This window comes from Ceratotherium simum, chromosome 6, assembly GCF_057802395.1.
Source record: "Ceratotherium simum simum isolate JZ-2026a chromosome 6, ASM5780239v1, whole genome shotgun sequence".
In the NCBI taxonomy this organism is placed as follows: Eukaryota; Metazoa; Chordata; class Mammalia; order Perissodactyla; family Rhinocerotidae; genus Ceratotherium; species Ceratotherium simum.
The window spans coordinates 63214699-63237292 of NC_141905.1; the positions used below are offsets into that span (position 1 = coordinate 63214699).

General features: G+C 40.3%; 1 protein-coding gene across 2 annotated transcripts in view; it reads left to right on the plus strand.

Moving 5' to 3' along the window:
* CNNM2 (cyclin and CBS domain divalent metal cation transport mediator 2) overlaps window positions 1–22594 on the plus strand; it is a 143878-nt gene that overhangs the window by 97764 nt on the left and 23520 nt on the right. For both annotated transcript variants that reach the window (XM_004428022.3, XM_004428023.3), the window contains exons 2-4: window positions 12636–12779; window positions 16003–16140; window positions 18199–18368. In XM_004428022.3, coding sequence (XP_004428079.1) covers window positions 12636–12779; window positions 16003–16140; window positions 18199–18368 — 452 coding nt within the window. The remainder of the gene's footprint in view (window positions 1–12635; window positions 12780–16002; window positions 16141–18198; window positions 18369–22594) is intronic.

The window sequence follows — 22594 nt, forward strand, 5'->3', positions numbered from 1 at the left end:
GGCCTGGAATCCTAACCTAGGTGGGAGGGCCAAAGGGCTGTCTTTGGATGGATTGAAGTAAATGATTTGGCTTCTTGTCTTTTAAATACAGCCAAAGTTTAGGTTAATTTTTTTGTTCCAAAAGATTACTTGCTATTTACTTGCTATTTCTACCAGGAAGTTCCTTGAACAGGTCTCTCTAGCACAGCGCACAAGTATTAGTTTGTTTTCATAGACAATCAATCTTCCATTGACTTGGGTTTGGGAAATGAAAACACAGTATAATGCTAATTTTCCTTTGGTATCGGCTTTCTGAATCCCTTTGTGGTGTGGATCCTGAGTCTGTCAGTCATGGTTCAACAAGCAGAACCAGTGGCACACACACACACAACATTCATTAAGGGATTTATTATAAGGAACAGGCTTATGTAATTGTGGGGGCTGTTGAGGAAAGTCCACAGTTGGTAAGACAGGTCATCAGGAAGGGAAGATCATGAGTAGGCTGGAAGCCCACGGGCATGTCTACAGCCGTTTTTGACGGATGGAATTTCTTCTCTCCCTCAGAAAGCCTTCACTCTGCTTTTAAGGCCTTCCACTAATTAAGTCAGGCCCACCCAGGATAATCACCCTTACTTAAAGTTAACCCATTAGGGACTTAAATTAGGTCCGCAAAATCCCTTCCCAGCAGTACCTAGATAAGTCTTTAATTGAATTACTGGAAACTGTTACCTATCCAAGTTGCCACATCAAAAAATTCATCACGTTGAGAGAAGCTAAAGAGGAGCTGCCTAGAAAATAATACTGTTGCAGAGGTGCCTCTGCAGACATTTACTAAATCAACGCTGGTGTCTCTACTCCTCTCTAAAGACAGTCCTACCTGAGCGTTCACAGTTCTATAACTACCCGCTGTGTGCCTCACCAGGGAAGCCTGGTCAGCTAATCTTGTTAGGCTTGGACCCACTCTTGAGTTTTCAGAAGTTGCAAGTAAAATAAGTTTTTGTTGACTGAAATGTTTTCCTATTGATTGCCATTTTGTGAGCACTTACTTCACCAGAGCAACTATTAAAATGATCTGCTTTGGGGGGTGAGAGGGGAAGTGTGTGCGGCTATAAAAGGGTGACATGGGAGATCCTTGTGGGGATGGAAATGTTCTTTACCACAGCTGTATCGATGTCAATATCCTCATTGTGGTATTGTGCTATAGTTATGCAAGATGTTACCTTTGGGGAAAACTGGGTAAAAATACACAGCATCTTTCTGTTATTTCTTACAACTGCATATGAATGCACAATTATCTCAAAATAAAAATTCTAATTTAAAAATGATCCATTTTATAAAGCAAAGAATCCTTTCATAATGTGAATAATCATTTTCTAATCTTTTTAAAAATAATCATGTTTTCTTAAGGAGGTAGACATCTGTATATTCTTAGCCCTGTGCTGGGAATAAAGTACATACTCAGTATATATTGAGTGGAAGAAGATATGCCTGATAAGAAAATAGTAGGTGATAGCTGAGTGTAGTGTTTAATATAAAAATGTTTTGTAAAAATCAAGGTTAAATTCTTAGATGAAATATTGGGCATGTTGTAAAATGATGGAGTCTTCACTCTATAATGACGATGACTGAGAGACGATATGGTTATAATCTCAAAAATAATGCCAAACAAAAATCTAAAATATAAACCTGGAGGAAAGCCGTAAAAATGTGCAGGAGGTAGTTTTAGGACAAATAAAATATTTTAGGTTAGAAAGTTGTATAGATTGAAAATAAAAATATAAAGGATTTAGATAAATTTGTGGATTCACTCATTCAATAAATATTTGTATGCCTACAATGTGCCCGGCAGGTATCTATAGTTTTAATATATTTCAGGAACTTTCCTAACATGTAAGTAGTGATGTTCTCAAAGGCAGCCATGCCTTCCCCACATCTCCCCTGATGTAGCTATCAAAATCTGAGAACCACATGCATTGGATTTTCTCAGTGTATACTATTTCTGATCTTACTGCATGAGAGATTTTTATGGAGAAGTGAAATTCAACCAGTCAACAATAAATAAATAATAACATTTAAAGATATCTACAAACATAATTCTTTTAAACTTAATTGTCTTCAAAAGTATTTTCAACCTAATTTTTTTCTCCTTCTCAGGTATTTCTATTTTGGGGATATAGAATAAGGAACTACAGTTAAGAATGGGAAGGTGGGACCAAACTCAGTTTAAATGTTAAGAAATAAGTATTTATAGCAAATAGAAGGAAGCCTGGGACAATGAGAGGTCAGCTCCAGGTGCAGCATTGGGGCTGGGCCCTGGGAAACCTGGCCTGTGTGCTCTGACTCCTGTGGGCTCGTGCACTGTGCCCAGGTCCTTGCAGTTACCATCAGGGAAGGCATCTGCTTTGTTCTCCTTAAAAAAACAAAAAGTCCTTTAGAGGCTGAGGATCTCAGTGAGTGGCTACCTCCTTACTCTGAGTTTGAGTGGCCAACAAATAGCAGGCCTGTTCCCTGAGAGCTATTATAATCTACGAAATTAGTAGATTAATTCAGAGTTCTATCCAGGAAATGGTCCTATTAGGAAATATTATCTGTGTCAAATAAACCCCTACCCCTGCCAAAAAAATTAGATTTTTTAGGAAACCATGATTCTGTATTCGACCCCAGTAAACCTCCTTGTGGACATGACCTAACTGGGAGTGAGACTGTTGATGACTGAGATGACCTCCACATGTCTGGAGTAGAGGACCTGTCCTGCCGGGGAGGTTTGGGCCAGTCACTTACTGGTCAGCCATTGGAATTTTTGGAAGTAGTAAAACTTTTGGTAAAAGGGGGCTTTTGTCTCCCAGAATAGCAACAGTTATGATCACTTAAAACCAGTGACTTCTATATAAAGCAAGTGCTTCTATATATATACTCGTGTATTGTTTATATAGGACTATTTTAAGATCTGTGTCACATTTTTTTGGTGTATTTTATGGTGGGAAAATTCAATTGGAAAAAATGCACTTAGCCCTGGTGGGGGTGGTAAGGTAAAATAAGTACTTTAAAAAAAACACATGAAGTTTGTTGTTTTTGTTTTAGCTTTAAATATTGTGGATATAGCTAGGTGATAGCTCCCTAAATGAAATGGTATTGCTTCTCCTTAAGCAAGTTTAACCATTGTCTCATATTTTAATACTAGATCTAGTACCATATTAGTCAGTTGAAGACCTGCAAGGCACGTATAAGAATTCATTCATGTATTAATTTACAAAAATCTGTGAGAAAATGGCTTTATGTGTTTGTGTACTGTGGCTTGTAATTCAGGGTTTATTTTTCTTTTTATTTTGCAGCTGTGGAATTGAGAGGGAAATGCATAGGGAAAGGACCTATCTGCCATTAAGAGTAACGTGCGTATAGAGACCTAGGCACAACTAGAGGCCAGATGTGGCTAAGGCATGGCTCAGGTGTGGCCAGGGCAGAGCCCAGGTGTGGCTGTGGCAGGGCAGGCCCAGTGGGTTGTGTTAGGGCAGTGAGTGCAAGAGTTGGCATGCTGTGATTGCTGAACCCTTCCTCCGGGGAGAGGCTCCTTCCTGCATGTTCTGTGGAGGTGGAGTGGGCATCAAGCTAGGTGCTATGGGAGATAGGCAAGGAGCTTCCAGTCTAGCAGGAGAGATCACAAACCTAACATAAGGCAGAAAGTGCCAACTGCCTTAAGAGAAATTCAGATAATGCTATAGGAGTTCAGAAATGGAAAAGACAATTTCTACCTTTGGGCACACAGAAAGGCTTACTGGGGAAGGTGATGTTTTGAGTGGAGTTCTAAATTAAGGGCAACATTAAAAAGGATTAAAGGATTAAAAAGGATCAGAATAGTGAGGAGAGCAGAGGAAGGGATGAGTAGAACCATGGAGGTTATGACTGGAGAAAGTCAGGTCATTCGATTGGCTGGATGATGGGAGCATAAGAAGAGGAAGGTGGAGACCCAAGATGGAAGGATGGGGCAGTTGGGGTCCAGGCTCTGATGGTCTTTGAACCCTACTGTAAGAAGTTTTCTCCTTAATTTGATTGTTGTTGGGAAATGAGCAGTTTTGAGTAATGGAATAATGTGATTATGTTGTGGTTTAATAAGTTTTACCTTTGTGTATATAGGAGTAGGGAAGGGACTGGAGTGTTGGGTGTTGTGTAGACTTGGCAGGGGCTGGGGGCTGGGGGCTGGGGCTGAGGAATAATCTAAGGATGAATAAAACCAAGGCCCCTGTCATCAAGGAGTTTATGATCTAATCAAGGAGACGATTAACCTTGTGGTGAATTGAGGTACAAGTGTGGGGAACAAGTTGTTGGGTGAGTAGGCACTAGAACCAAATGATTGCTTTTCATTTCAGAGATGTGAAGGCTACTGTCATGTCTCATCCCTGCTCGGGTTTCTCTTCTAGCTAAATGTCTCCGGCTTCTTTATTTGTTCCTCATGTGACATAGTTTTTACATCTTACAGGATCTTGGTAGTTCTCTCCTCTATTTGCCTCTTGTAAAATACAAAACCCAGACCCGAATACAATATTCTAGATAAGGCTAAGTATGGTAGGAGAATCACCTTGTTCTGAGATTGTATTGCCACTTCATCAGCATCAGATAATATGTTGCTCGACCACCGCGTGCTCTCCCTTTCCTTTAGGGACCTGCCCTCAACAAAGAGAAGGGGTTGGGCAGAGGAGGTCCTACTGGAGAGGCCACAGGTAGGCCTGTTTCCGCCTTGGAACGTGAAGTCTGCTTACCCTACTTACCACTCGTCCTGTCACTCTCTGTTCCCTCTTCCCTGCTTCCGGCCCCCCTCCCCAGCCTCCTGCTTCACTCACCGCTGAGTCCATTGTTTTGCCCTGACTCCTGTTAGCCCCTCCTGGGTGGTAGCTCCACAAGTGCACACATCTGTAAAGATCCACTGAACTGTGCATTTTATGCACTTTACTGTATGTAGGTATTCATTCATTCATTCTTCATTAAAAAGGAAGAAAAAAAGGGTGGGGAGAAATGAGGGAGAGAAGAGGCAAAGATGACTTCAGAGTTTTAAGCCTGAGTGATTGGGAATCTAATGGGATCATTTCCAGAAGTAGGTACTCAAGGAGGAGGTGTTACTTTAGAGAGGACAAGCTGACCTCTGTCCTAACGACATAGGCCTCTTCTCTCTGGGTCAGGCTGCCTGGCAGAAGCAGGCCGGTTCATGTCTCTCTGTCAGCAACAGGAAGGGCTGTAGTGGAAATCACTGGACAGGGACTTGGGCGTGGCTCTTAAATGATAATCCTTAGATTCTTCATCTGTGACCTTTCTTGTCTTGAGCATCTTTTGTCACCAAAATCATCTTTCACAACCTTTGGGCTGCGTTTGATACTTTTGACTCCTCTCTGCTTCTTGAAATTGTTTTTTTAGTTTGGCTTCCAAAACACCATTCTCTTTATCTCTGCTTCCCCACTGGCCTCTCCTTCTCAGTCTCCTTTTTGGTTATATCTTAACTTCCTAACCTACAGACAGTTGGCCTGCCCCAGGCTCAGTGCTGGGATCTTGTCTCTGTCCACTCCCACTCCTTCGGTGATGTCATCCGGTTTCCGGCTTTACCGCCATCTAAGCTCTGATGATCCCCAACTTTCGTCTCTAGCCCACGTCTCTCTCAGTCTCTTGAATTCTGGACTTAGGTATGTAACTGCCTAGTTGACATTTCCACTAGGATGTCTGTCTCACACTTAACCTGTCTAAAACTGAACTGATTTCCCTTCCAAACGTGCACCTCCCACAGTCCTCCCTCAGTAAATGGCAACTCTATTCCTCCTGTTGCTCAGGCCAAAAAGCCTTACAGTCAGCCTTGACTCTTCTTTCTCTTCTGCCCACATTCAGTCCATCAACAAAACCTGTTGGCTCTCTCTCAAATACATATTCAGAATCTACGTCCTTCTTGTCACCTCCGCTCTTACCCCCTGGTCCAAGCCACCATCGCCTCTCGCTTAGATTGCTGAAATAGCTTCCCAACTGGGTTTCCCTCTTCACTGCGGCTGCCCTTCCCCACTGCCCTCCTCCTCCCACCAGCTGCCAAGCCTTTTCTCACCCCAGCAGCCAGAGTGATCCTTCTAAAACAATACAGATCATGTCACTCTTCTGCTCAGAATCTTCCAGTGACTTCCCACCTCAGAGTAAAAGCTAAAGTCTGTGTGATGGTTACATGATCTGCACACCGCCCTCGCCTGCCTCTTTCCCTCTTGCTCACTCTGTTCCAGCCGCACTGGCCTCCTTTTCCTCAAGCACGTCAAGCCTCTCCCTCTTCAGGGCCTCTGTTGTTCCCTCCACCTGAACTAACCTACCCAGTCCCGTATCTGCTTCACTTGGCTACTTAAAGCCCCTCAGCTTTGCTCAAATGTCACCTTATTAGAGAGACCTTTCCCTGACCATCCTATATTATTTATTTATTTATTTATTTTTTCACTGAGGAACATTCACCCTGAGCTAACATCTGTTACCAATCTTCCTCTTTTTTGCTTGAGGAAGATTGTCCCTGAGCTAACATCTGTGCCAATCTTCCTCTGTTTTGTATGTGGGTTGCTGCCACAGCATGGCTGCCAACAGGTGGTGTAGGTCCGCGCCCAGGATCCAAACCTGCGACCCAGGCTGCTGACACAGAGCGTGCCGAACTTAACTTAACCTGACTATCCTATATTAAATAATTATGGGGGCCAGCCTGGTGGCGTAGTGGTTAAGTCCATGTACTTCGCTTTGGCGGCCCAGGGTTCACAGGTTCAGATCCCAGGTGCAGACCTATGCACCACTTAATCAAGCCATGCTGTGGCAGGTGTCCCACATATAAAGTAGAGGAAGATGGGCACGGATGTTAGCCCAGGGCCAATCTTCCTCAGCAAAAAGAAGAAGATTGGCAACAGATGTTAGCTCGGGGCTAATCTTCCTCACCAAAAAAAAAAATTCTGCCCATGCTTTGTTGTTCTCCGCAGCACATTTTACACAGTCTGACATGCTTTTTTATTGTCTGTTTCCTTTAGTGTCTGTCTCCTCCTCTAGAATGTTCCTTGAGAGCCGGTACTTTGTTTTGTTTTCTGAGATATGAGCCTGGCACGTGGTAGGCATTTAGTAAATATTTATTGAGTGAATGAATGAATTTGCGTGACTATAGGTCACTGGTACTTGCATAGCATTGTATTTTGTGGATTATAAATTATGTTCATATATATTAGCTCACTTGATCAGTTTGTTCATTTTTTGTAAATCAGACTAAATTTAATTCTAATTATAAGTAAAGTGTATTGACTTTCTTGATGCATTCAAATACATCCTCCATCCCATTTTGTTTTGGTTATGTGGGACCTAAATTCTGGCTTATAGAGTATTTTTTTCTTTTATCACTAGTCCCATAGAGCTTACTCTTAGAAACTTTATTGATTCCTACTTACCGAATTATTATAATTTTTATATTAGATAGACTGGGAATCCTTTAAAAACAAAGGCATATCAAATGCTTCATTTGCCCTGCCCTTGGTTAGTGAGGGGCCACAGTGTTGCACAACTTCAGAGGAACCGTTAGGCCTTGCGTTCTGTGCTAATGGTGCCCCCTGGAGTTGTGCAACACAGCAGTAATGGAGAGTGTAAAATGTTTTGCTTTAGTTTCTCATTATTGAATCTTCTGTTTATTTTCTTCCTGCTGTTTGAGTGGCATTTTAGGACCCCATGGACTCTGTTTGCCTTGTGCTGGCATTATTAGGTCTTTTTGACTACTGTCTTTCACTTTTTATTAGCACAGCTGTGTCAAATTGTTCCTAATTCCATACTATTTCATCTACCCTCTTGGCTTTCTTCCTTAGCTATTTCAATTAGTCTGTCTACTGTTCCATTTCACTTTATTGACATCAAACTTGTGTTATAGCAAATGAGTCCATATTTTCATCAGGCAGTTACAGGTACCCTTTGTTAGTCTAATCACTATCTAGTTAATTATTCCTGTCAAAATATAAATGGTGTCTGTCATTCAAACTTTGAGCCTAGCATTGTAGTAAGGTTAAAAGATACAAATGAGGCAACTTGCTACCCTTCTGGGCTGGTTCTCCAGAGAGAATATACCAGTAATAAACTTTGATTTGGGGAGCAGTGGAAGCAGGCAGAGGCAGAAATTTGATCCCATTTTTACCGTGTATAGATTATTTTCATTACTTAGTCCATCTCACAATGAAGACATGTTCTTGTAATTTCATCTGCACAGGTGCCCTGCCTTGAGCATGTAGCAGTTAAGGAAAGATGAACAGTCTAGGTTACGTTTCATAATAACTTGCTTATGATTCTGAATTTGAATAGAGATATATTAATAGATCCCTATACTCTGAAGACAGGCCTGCTTAGATTCTCTTAGGCCTGACTTAGTGATCCCTTTGTCCTCCATTTCTAGGACCAGATAGGGGGAGAGAGGCTAGGGGTTTAAATTTCAGAAGATTTTGAAGTGACTGGAATACTGCAAGACCTCTTACAACTAGCCAAAAAGGGCCGTCTCCAAGCCGTAACTGTGACAGCAATTATGCTTTATTTGTTCTACATACAGTTTATCAAGTTTATTTAATCTGTGTATATTTAAAAGTTTTAGTGTTATTTAGTGCCTATAATTGCATATTGTATTGATTGCTATATTTTCATTCTACTCTTTGGAAGTTAAGAATCTATCAATTCATAATCTTTTTCAGTTTTTGGCTTAGTTTTCTATTAGTTTCCCAAAGTTGCTTTTCTGCTTTCAGTCCTGACTTAATCCCTCCAATACTCAGGTTAAGGAGGATGGTATTTGAGTTCAATTTTTTGAATTTCTGTACGGACAAGTTGTTTACATTTTCCTTTTGATTGCTCCATTGACGAGGCTGAAAACTGAACTCCCTGCAGTCAGTGTTGAAGTGGGGGATAGGTGCATTGTATCCCTGTTCTCCAAAAGCTTGATTAGAGAAGAGGGGTGTCATTTTATTTTGTACTGCTTACCAGGAAGAAGGTTCAAAAAACAGGACTTCTCACCAGGAATTCCAAGCTCAAAGAATGTAACTCTGCAGATGCAGAAGCTTTAACACTGGAGGTTGGGGTGTAGAAGGCTACATGTGAGCTTGGAAGAAAACTTAAGAATTTTCAATCTAAGAAGCCTAACTCACATAATTTCTCCTAGAGTAAGGCCCTTTCCAGTCAGATCCGTTGGTGCTATCGAGCTGGTATTTCAAGTATGTCCATCTGCATTTAAACGAATAGCTCCAAGACAATCTGATTATGCGGTAGTTACTTTGGTGAGAATAGCGCCTCAGTGGAATGGAAACTTCATTTTGAGTCTAATATTAGACCTTGCTTTGGAAAATTCCTTTTAAATGATCACAAGCTGGGAATAGCAAAAGAATTTAACTTTCGACAGACAGCATTCACCAAGAATTTTTAACTGCTTATGTTTGGGTCCTTGGGAAAGCAGATGTGAGAAACTGACTGGGCTGAATTGACTCAACTAGAATTGACTTGACCTGATGCGATGTTTATATCTATTGCTGATAAGTTTCCCTCCTACTCTCATTTACTCAAAATATTTTCATTCTTTGAGCGTGAGCATGCTAAGGATGAAAATTGTTAGGATGCCTAATTGTTTAATAATCTAAACTTCTAGGCTTCCAGACGTTGTTGCCTATAAAGGGGCCTGAGGCAGAGCGGAAAGGGGCTGACAAACCCACAGAACCAAAGCCAGTTTCTGAGTAAGTGCTGGGAACCTGATCGGACCTGGCCTGCAGCATATTTTTAGTTTGTCTGGCTGGTTGTGTCTGAGTGAACTCGCCCAATTTGAGGTTTTAAGTAAACTTTATTTAAAGGACTTCCCCCAGCCCTTTCCCCCCGAAAACCCCACCCTGTCATTTAAAAAAACAATATACATGTTGACTGATTATGAAATTTCCAGATCATGTCTGCTTGGCTTAACTTAAGGATATGTTTCAGATGTCTCGCATGCCTTGGATTGGGAAAACCAGTATTGGTATTTGAGAGAAGCATTTGATATTTTAAAAGATCTTTCTGAAATTGAGATGCATCTTTTAATCAAGGTGTACATTTAATATAGTGTTTTTTCCCTCTAAGTTGGTAATAAGTTGATGGTGCCTTAGAATTGGGAAAGAATATTAATAAATTAATGTGTTACCATTTATTGATCACCCAGTGGATCCCAGGCACTGTCTTTGCCAGTTACCAACGTTATCTCTGATATTCATAACAGCCCTGTGTGGCAGCATTATTGTGAGCCTGGTTTAGAGATGAGGAGACTGAGGCTTAGAAAAGTTGTGTAGTTGCTCATGATCACACTGCTAGTGATGGCTAATAAGTGGCAGTGCTGAAGTTCAAATCCGGGACTGTTCGACTCAGAGCACGTGTTCTTCCCTGTGGGTTATATCTTTTGATATTTACTGTATTTGAAATTAAACCTGAGAAATTTAAAACATTTACTTGTTTACTTATTAATTCATTTTCAAAAGACAGTAATAAATCCATTACAGGTTAACATAAATTACATTTTCATTAAAAAAACCTATTTTCCAAAATAAAAATAGTAAGAAGAGTGGCATTGTGTACCTTTTCGCATATCTCTTTTTTAGATATCTAGTTAAATGGAAGATGAAGTATGTGAAGAAAATCTTGCCTCACACTGATATGTATTTGGAAAAGGGAAGGGTATTTTAATAGCCTTTTTGGACAATCGTGGATATTCTCTTTTGATACTATACCAGTGGACTTTTGATGCACTGCTACATTAAAATCCTTGGGTCTGAAATCTTCCTTACAGAAGAATTCTGAATAATATATGTAGATAATCCCCCACTCCAAGAATTAAGAGCTTAATTCTTACCCCTCACCCCTCCCTGGGGTTGGGCTAGGCTTAGTGACTTGCTTCCAAAGAATAGAATTAGGGAAAGGGAAAAATTAGTAACTTTACAGTGGATAAACCTGGGAAACACTGCCTTAATCAAGTGGTGAAGGTGAACATCGCCTGTGATGTCATGTGGGTGTCATGTAGACCCTGATATGAGGTAACTAGAAAACCTGTAACCCCACTCTAATCATGAGAAAAACATGACAAATCCAAATCAGAGGACGTTCTATAGGATACCTGACCAGTACTCCTTGATTGTCAATGTCATAAAAAACCAGGAAAGACTGAGAAACTCTCACAGACCGGAGGAGACCGGGGAGACGTGATAGCTGAATGCAGTGTGGTGCTCTGGATTGGATACTTGAGCAGAAAGAGGACATTAGTGGAAAAACTGGTGAAATCCACATAAAGTCTGGAATTTACTTACTGTATCAATGTCAATTTCTTAGTTTTGATAAATGTATCATGGTAATGTAAGATGTTAACAATGGGGAAAACTGAGTGACGAGTATATAGGAACTCTCCATACTATCTTTGCCACTTTTCTGTAAATCTAAAATTACTGCAAACTAAAAAGTTTACTTTAAAAAAATCCATTGTTATGTCTCGCACTCTGCTAGATCGCTTACTCCTGCGTGATTTGGTAACGTCATTACCATGGTCATTTGGAAAATATTGGTTCACAGATCTTTGAAATGTTGACACATTTCATTATTCAATGTTTTAAAAAATCACATTTGTTAATATCACTACCTGTTGCACCAGAAAAGTCTTCACTGAGAAGCTCTCAAGCTCATGATGGTAGATACAAGTTTCCCAAAATTCTGATTTTCCCTTGAAAGCTCAAATTTTATCATTGGCAGCAGAAGCTGCTGTTGTTTCCTTAACGTAACAGGCTCGTTTGTTCATTTTCAAGAAAATATCTGCCAAATATCCAAATCTAAATAACCATAGTTTGTTTGGAAGCCGTTCTTTTAGGTAAAAATCATGTCAGTGAAAACAATGGCTGGTCACTTGCACCTCAAACAATGGCCCACGTGCTTTTCCTCAGGACAGCTGTCAGACTTCAGAATGCAACACAAGTGTTTCATGACACTTCCCATTTTGTCACATAGAATATTAGAAGACAGGTATTCGGGGTCAAGATTTAATGGAATTAACAATTTTTACTGCTTGATCAAGGATATTCTTAAGAGAAACTAACATTTTTCCCTCTTTCCGTGCGTGGTCGTGGAGAATACAGTGACCACTGGTAGAGTTTGCTACCACTGCCTTGATTTGTGCTCGGCACCTCTGCACCATTGGTTCAATATCAACACGGTGAAAAAGGCCGGGAACGTTTTAGTATTCTAATGAAAATAATTTGACCTTGCCAACGTCCTAAAAGGGTCTTGGGCATCCCTATGGGTCCACGGACCACACTTTGGGAATTGCTCTCCTAAAGTAAAGTAGCAGTTTCTAAAAGATCACAAAGGAAGAGCTGCCATTACTGAAGACCAAATCCATTAGGAAGCAAATGTATTGTGGTGCAGGACAGTGTGTGTAGAAGGTGACAGTCTTCTGGCTTAACTGGTCTTGTTTTGATGGCTCATGAAATTTTTCCATTTGTCTGTGGTATTTCCACATTCCATACATTTTTTAAATGCTGAAATGCAAACTTTGGTAATAGGGTATCTGTTTGCTGCTATTTTTACCATAATCATCTATAAGGCTTCATTCAGGAAATTCAGAAAATTACGTCTTAAACTTTGTTTTCTTTTCTTTGCAGGTAAATCTCACCTGGCTATTGTGCAGCGAGTAAACAATGAGGGAGAGGGGGATCCGTTTTATGAAGTTCTGGGAATTGTCACATTAGAAGATGTGATTGAAGAAATCATCAAATCTGAGATTCTAGATGAAACAGATTTATACAGTGAGTAGCATTGTCTCAGTGTAATTTCCCAAAACCTTTGCTTTTTTGGTCACGTTGTTTGTGGGTCATCTGACATCTCTCCAGTTGTTTGCCTCTGTTTCTAATTACGTGCCATGTGTGTAGGCTGTATACAACCTGTCAGTGTATTCCAGTCCCTTCATCGGGGGGAGAAGGAAGAGGCAGATCTTGTAATGTTAAGTGGCATGTTTGTTTGAAAAGCCAGCTGCTTCTGACCATTGAGCTGGGCGTTACTTGCCCTGAACAGAAAACTCCACTCTTGGTTTTTACATTTATTTTACATGTGGAAGAAGAATTGTTCATTACTAAATTTTCATTTTACACAACTAGGTAAATTGTTTTTGGATAAATTTCTTTTTCTACTTAAGGTCGTAATTCAAGTACTTAAAAAGTGAGGAGGATTTGTTAAATTGATGGATAGCAACTGTTTCAATTCCCTTGTTTCAGAAGCCATGGGCAAGGGTAGAGGTGAGGTTACAAGTGTAGTTTTGTTGGGGCAGTGGTGGCGAGGTAGGGGTATAGGAGGCAGGACAGGGTAGGGTACAAAATAAGAATGTTTTTTTCCCTTTCCTGCTTCTCTGCCTTCTTTTTTTGGGGGATGGGTGGGGGGTTGGGGACTACCCGTACCTGTTTGCCCAAGGGTAGGCTTGATCCTGGGCTGGGTGTTGAACCTGAATCCTGTCTCATGAAAGTACACAGCTGGATTGTTGGACTGTGGAGCCTAAACCTTCTTCCTCAGCCTCACCCTTAGCAAAGTCAGACTCTTTCCAGAGTTTAAAAATGCCAAAGATGGCCCAAGGCCTGAGATGTTTGGGGCTCTCAAAGATGGGATAGAGAAAGAGCATCTGGGCTCTATTTGTCCCGTTTGGCTTTTAAAACATGACTTGGAGGAGGAAATAGACCATTAAAATGGCCTGGGGCACCTGGGACAAAGCCGGCCTTGCCCAAAGCAGAGTGATTTTAGTCAGTCCCACCAGAAGGGAATGTCTCTCATTTTAAATTTGAGTCTTCCGTGCACCGTTAAAAGAATGAATTTCATATTTAGCTAATGACCTGCTTCTGAAAATGTGTCTTATTTTTTCCTCACATCTGTATAGTGTTCTTTTTTTTTTTTTTTTTTTTTTTTTAAAGATTTTATTTATTTATTTTTTCCCCCAAAGCCCCAGCGGATAGCCGTATGTCATAGCTGCACATCCTTCTAGTTGCTGCATGTGGGACACGGCCTCAGCATGGCCAGAGAAGCGGTGCGTCGGGGCACGCCCGGGATCCGAACCCGGGCCGCCAGCAGCGGAGCGCGTGCACTTAACCGCTAAGCCACCGGGCCGGCCCTATAGTGTTCTTAAAAAACACCAGTGCCTATGCGTTTTATCCTTTGACACTTGGGGAGGAGGTCGAGGTCTCATGATAGAGAATATTATTTGTGTGTTTACATTCTTTTCGTCTGTCTGTTTAACTGGTGACTGTTTAACACCAAGTGTGTCTCTCTGTGTTGATGTGCTTCCCCAGGGGTAGTCCTCAGCATAGGAGACAGAATCTAGACATTGATGAGGTCTTATGTTTGCACTCCAGTTAGCTTTTAAACCTCCATTAGACTGATTTCCTACTGAAGCGTTGCCTGCCGTGACTTACTGATAACGAAATGCTAACTTGTGGTTTCACATATATTCTTTTTTTTTTTTTTAATTTTATTTATTTATTTTTCCCCCAAAGCCCCAGTAGATAGTTGTATGTCATAGCTGCACATCCTTCTAGTTGCTGTATGTGGGACATGGCCTCAGCATGGCCGGAGAAGCAGTGTGTCGGTGCGCGCCCGGGATCTGAACCCGGGCCCCCAGCAGCGGAGCGTGCGCACTTAACCCCTAAGCCACGGGGCCGGCCCACATATATTCTTGATCTAGATAGGAGATCAGGGATGATGACTGCCTTTGCCATTAGAAAATTATTGTAAAATTTTGTGTTGGTTTATGCTGTCTGATTCTCAAAAGAATTTGAGACAAGAAAATTATACGTTGTAATTGCCTTCTCCCCAGAACAAGCCTAGTAATCCATCCATTTTGCCCTAGGCATGAAATGGTAATGCAAACACCTGTGGTTCTTGGGAAAGGAGCAAGCGATTGGGGTCTTGTCTTTAACCTAGTGTTTTGTTTTGTTTTGTTTTGTTGACCACTTCTTTGTCATGGAAAGAGGAAGGGAGAGAGAATCCTCATCAAATCAGTGCAGCAGCCATGACATAATCCAAAGTAAGTAATAACAGGCAACCTGATTAAAGGTTTTGCATTAGACACCTTCCAGATCAGGGATTTGCAAACTACAGCCCACAAGTGCCTGCCACCACTTTTTGTATGACCCACAAGCTAAGAATGTTTTTCTTTTACATTTTTTAATTGTTGGAAAAAAACAAAAGAATAATTATTTTGTGACAAGCGAAAATGACATGAAATTCAAATTTCATGTCCATAGTAAAGTTTTATTGGAACACAGCCATGCTAATCTGTTTACATATGGCTGCTTTTGCTGATCAGCAGAGTTGAGTAGTTGCAGCAGAGACCGTATGGCCCGCAGACCCTGAAATATTTACTGTCTAGCCTCTTACAGAGGAAATTCGCTGACCTTTATCCCTTTCTTCATATTTGCTTGACCTTGAGGGTCTCATGGTCTGGGGTAGAAATGAAGCTCACAGATATTATTATTAAAATATTGTTCTTTGAAAGTGTTCTTGATGTGTTTTGTTTTGGCAGAGGCTAGGAGCCTCTCAAAGGCAGGGACACAGTTCCCTGGGTCTTCTGTGGCACAAAGATTGTTCTTCACTGCGGTGTGGTGACATTGAATAGCAGGAGACTGTGTGTGCTCCAGGCTACACACTCTGCTGCTATGTGGTTGTATAGAATCAATGAGGGTTTCTGTCCAAGGCTGCCCAATAATGTACTTTCAAGGGCTCTAAAGGTCTTCATGAGGTATGTTTATAGTTGCTACTAATCAGGTTGCCTGTTATTTCTTACTTTGGATTGTCTCATGACTGCTGCACTGATGTGATGAGGATTCTCTCTCTCCCTTCCTCTTTCCATGTGGTATTTGTACACAGAGTGCCCACCATCTGGAGAGAGAGTCTAGCCTTTCCGATATATTTTGTCATTTTCATTTAAAAAGAGCCATGATTTAATGGAATGCATTTCCTTACTTTTTTCTTTTCTCATTCTTCCCTCAGCTGATAACAGAACAAAAAAGAAAGTGGCCCATCGTGAAAGAAAGCAAGATTTTTCCGCCTTTAAGCAGACAGACAGCGAGATGAAGGTTAAAATATCACCACAGCTTCTCTTGGCCATGCACCGTTTCCTAGCAACAGGCAAGTGCAGCTTATCACAGTTTGAAATCTCTACCAACCCTGGAGCCTGTTTCTCACCCACCGCTGAGGGGTGGGCTGGGGGTGGAGACTGGGAAATGGGGTGATAAGTAATGCCACTTTTGTGTTTTGTTTTTTGTTTTTTTTTGTTTTGTTTGTTTTGTTTTGTTTTTTTCTTTTTAAATTCTCTCCTCTCCTATGTTCAGTGTCGGCATGAACCCTCTGAGACATTTACCAGGGGTGGACCAGTAACTTAAAATTGGTCTGAAAGGTAAGGATGAATGTTAGTGCCACACTGCATGTGAACAGTAGGCCAGGTCATCTGCTTCCAACTAAGCCCAGGGGAAAGCCAGCTGGTGGAGTAGGCTGACAGTGTGAACCAGACACCACCTCATTGTTTGTTGGACAGCTGAGTAATTCTCTCTTCAGCTTGCCTTGGAAGAACAGTTGGACATCAGTGGTAACACAGGTGCTATGATTTGTGAAGAAGAAAAATAGATTTTAAAAATTAAATCTATCTTTTATGGTTTTAACGAAATCAGAAATTCTAAGAACTCTAACATGGATTTCTTGACGGCCTCTTCAAATCAGATTGTTAACTTGGGCCCATTCGAGGAGGCAAGTGTTCACATTATTAAAACCACCAACCCGGCCAGCACTGACTGCTCCAGAGAGGTCAAGGTTGAATGGACTTAAGAGACTGACTAATCCTTCTCACATCCCCAATTGCCTCTCTAGGTGAAGGGTGAGCTCTGTTGGCCAGGGGACGTGTGAGAAAATCTGAAAGTACCCAGTGGCCTGTAGAAGACGTCTGTGTCCACGATGGGCAGCCAGTACCTTTCAACTGCATGCAGTGTACTTAAGATATTTTGAAAAGAAGGCTAACAGCAACCACATGATGGAACGTTATACACTCTTTAAGATCATGTTTTCAGATATATGGAAATGCTCACAATATAATATTTCTGATATGGGAAAATACTCATGATTTAATAGCGAGAAAAAAGAAATATACAACTTTGTGTACAGTAAGATTATAGTTGTTATTTTGTGTGTACACACACGTATATACAGGCACAGATACCTAGGCAAGATGCCTACTGGAAAGAAATGCTCACCAATTCCTCAGAAGGGTTATGAGTGGTTGGTTTATAGGTAATTTTTATTTTCCTCTTTTTGTGTATTTTCCAAAATGTCTGCAATGTACTATCTTATTTTGTTATTACAAAAAAGTCACAGAAGCTAATACAGAATTTATAATTTTCACATATAGCATAATTTAAAAAATTTTAAAACCTATAAACAATATCTTTAACTTACTTATTATTCTTTTTCAATTCTGCTATGATAATAGTCTTCATCATTTAAGAACCACACTTTAAAACTAAATGTTATCCTACTCTGCCTCTGAGATTCCATGAAGTCCAGTGTCAGGATAGCACCCTTAAATCAGTAATTTTGGGTTCTTTATCTTAAATAAAATTGATATCTTTATAAATACAGATCAACATTACTTTTTTTTTAATTGGCAAGTTGGAGTGCATGTTGATGTGTGCACGCGCCTTGTGTTTATTCCGAATCTCTGCCTTCCGTTGCTCCCAGACTTCCTCAGGGCAGCTGGGTGGGAGAGGGAGATGTGGAGCGCTGTGTCTGTGCACCTGGTACTAACCCACATCTGATGCTTCCTGACCTGCGCTTCTTCCTCTGGCTGTCGTTGGACAGTCAGACTAGTGTGGCCTGTTGAAGGGCATCCTGGCAGTGAAGGAGCCTGCTTCTGGTTGATTTTCATTTGTTATCAGTCAGAAAATTAGGGTATTTTTATGAGAACTGAAACAAATGACAGGTTGAAAAGGAAGAATTTAAAAGAAACAAATATGAGAATTCAGCATTTTCTAATTTTTCCCAGGTAACCTGCCCCCAGTGGATCACCAAACGGAAGTCTCGTTATCCATATTGTATCACTTTGATTCTAAGTATTCTTGTTATCTAAACACCTTAATCACTAGTATAATTTTTTCCATCCATTTGAAGTGTAATATCAAGTTGTGTTTATATCTATAGAAGTAGAAGCATTTAGCCCATCCCAGATGTCAGAGAAGATTCTGCTAAGGCTGCTAAAGCACCCCAATGTCATCCAGGAGCTGAAGCATGATGAGAAGAACAAGAAAGCACCAGAACACTACCTCTACCAGCGAAACAAACCTGTAGACTACTTCGTTCTCATTCTGCAGGTCAGAAGAGTTATTCGTTAGTTGTTTGATCTCATTGAGTACCGATCGTTCCAGTTCTGGGGAGACTTGGTGTCAGTGAATGGGTGTCAAGGTTTACATACTTAACTTCTGGGGTAGCTTTATAAGTGGGAGAATTTAATCTCTCTGTTTTTATGTCTGTAAAATAGTTCCAGTGTAAAGCAGTGTCATTAGTTACTTTAATTTCCACTACTGAAGGGCACTTTAGTGATTGCCGAGGCATTGAGTCAAGTGAAGAATGGTGAATTCAATTGTTAGCATTTTTTGAAGAGTTTGGGGAATTACCTGTACATGGCCAGATCTTGGCTGGGCATTTGAAATTTGTGTCTTGAGTTCCTTGGGTCTTCTTTTTATCATCTTGTCTTTTTTCTACCCCTCATTAGGACTTGGTCTTATACAGCTTCCTAGAGATATCTTACTATCTCTTCCCTTAACACTATCAAAATAATCGATTGATTATTGTTTTTATTACTTTACTAACTAGACTCTGTTTTGCAGAGGAACTGATGTGATAATCACAGCCTCTCCTGGCCATGGTAATTGAATTCCTTCTCAGTATAACATCATCCACTGGGTTAGGTTGGAAGGTCAGTTCATTCCAAACCCTCTTTGAGGGGCTTTGGTGCTTGAGTTGACAGGAGGCCCTTGTTATATCACAGTTTCACTTAATAGGACACTGTCCTTGGCATGAGACTAAGATGAACATTACAGTGAATAAAGTGCTAGTTTTATTGACTTCTTGTACCTCTTTATTGAAGAATTACGTTTATTGGAAATCTGAGTTTATTTCAATACAAGAATACTAGCCCCTTAAGCGTTCTCATATTTCTTGGTTACTTCCTAGATGTGAGTTGGAGGTATCATTATAAGAAAGAGTATAATTAGTACTTAGCAGGCTCATGTAATTTACATGAGTCCAGCAAGTTCCCATTATCTAAATGAATTAAGAAGTTTCTTTTAATTTGAAAGTAACTTTTTTGTGTGTGTGTGAGGAAGATCAGCACTGAGCTAACATCCATGCCAGTCCTCCTCTTTTTGCTGAGGAAGACCAGCCCTGAGCTAACATCTATTGCCAATCCTCCTCCTTTTTTTCCCCCTTTTCTCCCCAAAGCCCCAGTAGATAGCTGTACGTCGTAGTTGCACATCCCTCTAGTTGCTGTACGTGGGACGCGCCTCAGCATGGCCAGACAAGTGATGCGTTGGTGCGCGCCCGGGATCCGAACCCCGGCCGCCATTAGCGGAGCGCACGCACTTAACCGCTAAGCCACTGGGCCGGCCCCTGAAACTAACTCTTATAAGATGTCTAGATGTCAGAAACTCTGGAAAGTGCTGTGTTCACACCCCATGTTTGGGCAGTATTGTGGCGTCTGGAAGCAAAAGTGAGGAACTGTAGAAAAATCCGTGGATTAACTGGTTACATGCTGCTTTCATACCGTCATTCCTGGAAACTTCTGTTGGCAGGTTTTCTAATTCAGTATCCTGATTCTTCTACTAATCTTAGCCTCATTCAATCCTGAAGTGTGTTTTTCTTTTTCTCTGGAGGTAGACAAGCTTGAAACTTGGAGGGGGCTTATTTACTGCACTGAGGAGATAAAACATTCATGTTTCTCATAAAAGCTAGATGTGAATATATTCCTTAAACCTAGACAAACTTTGAATTACATTAAGGATGGTTATTTAGAAGAACTTCGAGGATTGACATTGTTAATTTCAGTAGTAATATTAGAAACTATGTGGCTTTTAATTGTCAGTTTTTTATGTAGTTCGCATATATGAAGTTGTGATTCAGTAGTGCTCTATTGGTATATAAAGCCATTTCTATCTGGTGGACCTAAAAATAGATTTTATGGAAGAGGGACTTGATAATCCCTGTCCATTTACAAGTAAGCCTTTAAAATAAAGATATTCTGGATAAGGCATTTATGTATATGTACCTGTATTTGAATACCTATGTCATGTTAATATTTATATAAACGTGACAGGTTTTTTGAATTGTTGAACTGACGATGTCATGGGTTTTTTTTATAAACAGTGTACATGCTAGATTAAAAGGGCTTTTTGGAGGTGTTTAAACTATAGAGTTGGGTGAAAATCATGTTCTTGCAGGCCAGCCAGTTACCTGAAGTATCCAGAGTATAACAAAATGAAATACCATAATACCCTGTCAACCCAGCATAGCTCTCATCACTCACAAAGCATATTCCACCCTAAAATGTCACTAATCCAACACTGGAAATTCATGCCAGGTTATTGAGCATGTTCCACTGCATTTCAAGAGCATTAAATCAGGAGAAAGCAGCAAGATCTGCCTTTCCTTCCTGGCCCCAGTGCCTGGGAGCTGCCCTCTTCTGCAGATGCTAGAAAAACCTCTTTTATTAAGTAGTTGATGTTTGGAATATAATTATAAATAGAAACACATCACTTTGAGTTTAAACCCGAGTTGAAATAAAGTTTAATTTATTCAAAGCAAATCATTTAAGTAAGATTAATTAAAAGAGTATTCTAGGGCCGCCCCGGTGGCTTAGCGGTTAAGTGCACATGCTCCGCTACTGGTGACCCGGGTTTGGATCCCGGGCGCGCACCGACGCACCGCTTCTCCGGCCATGCTGAGGCCGCGTCCCACATACAGCAACTAGAAGGATGTGCAACTATGACATACAACTATCCACTGGGGCTTTGGGGGAGGAAAAAAAGGAGGAGGATTGGCAGTAGATATTAGCTCAGAGCCGGTCTTCCTCAGCAAAAAAAGGAGGATTAGCACGGATGTTAGCTCAGGACTGATCTCCCTCGCCAAAAAAAAAAAAAAAAAAAATAGTATTCTATAAGTTACCAGGCACGTACCTCCCACTACATATGTATAAAAAGGCTACAATTTCAAGTTGTATCTGAAAAAGTAGATTTTTTAACTAAAATGTACTGAGGGATCAATAAAAGCAGTGATACAAGTACAATAAATAGTCAAAGAAAATGTCATTGGCTCTACATGCCTTAAATAACTTAACAAAATACATAAAAGTAGAAATAGATAGGAATGTAATTGTGGTGGAAATTTTTTTCCACCATCATAAAGGAGCAAGCATACCAAGAAAAAATGTTAGAGTTTTAAATTGCATAACTAATAAACTTAACAGAAATTTGGAGAAAATTAAGTATAAAGCCAGGGTAATATACTTTTTAAAAAGTTTTGTGTGACTCTTCCATAAAAATTGATCATTTACTATGTCACATGTAAATTCTAGTAAATTTAGAAAGAAGGAAATTTCATAAAACCACCTGCCTAGATCATAATGAAATAAAATTAGACGTAAAATGCATAATTCAAATGTACTAAGCCATTTAAAAATTGTGATCAGTTCTCTTACAAAGGTTTATATGGAAGGCAAAGAACAGAGTGTATAATGGGCTCTCATTTGTATAAAGGAAAAAGCTGTGTTTTACACACACACACACATATATATGAAGTATCTCTGGAAAGTTACTCAAGAAACTGGTAACAGTGGTTGCCTCTAAGGAGGAGACTTGGAGGACTGGGAATAGAATGGAAGGGAGACTTATTTCTCCCTCTGAATTTGAATTTCTTACCATGTGTGTGTACTACCTATTTAAATAGATAAATAATTGTTAAAAATATTATTAGTGGGGAGCCAGCCCTGGGGCCTAGTGGTTAAGTTTGGTGTGCTCTGCTTCAGTGGCCTGGGTTCAGTTCCCGGGTGTGGACCTACACCAGTCATCAGCAGCCGTGTGTGGTGGTGACCCACATACAAAATAGAGGAAGATTGGCACAGATGTTAGCTCAGGGTGAATCTTCCTCAAGCAAAAAGGAAGATTGGCAACTGATGTTAGCTCAGGGCAAATCTTCCTCAGCCAAAAAAAATGTTATTAGTGGCAAACTAAAAACCCTAAATAGCAACTAAATTAAAGAGAAAATATATAGAGTATCATAAAAGACTATTGTTAAATAATGTGAACACCATATATGCAGTATGTCAAAATTTTAAGAAATTTTATTCATCTAACTACTTAAGAAAAAAATCTATAATTATCTAGAAAAAGAGCAAAGCAGCAAACTATAAAGAAGAACAAATTAAATCGTAAAGATTGTCATGAAAATAAATTTTAATGTGAAAAAGCCTTACAACCCATAAATAAAATCAAGATTTGGTTCTTTTAAAAAATTAACCAAATCAGTATTCAATTGGCATAATGAA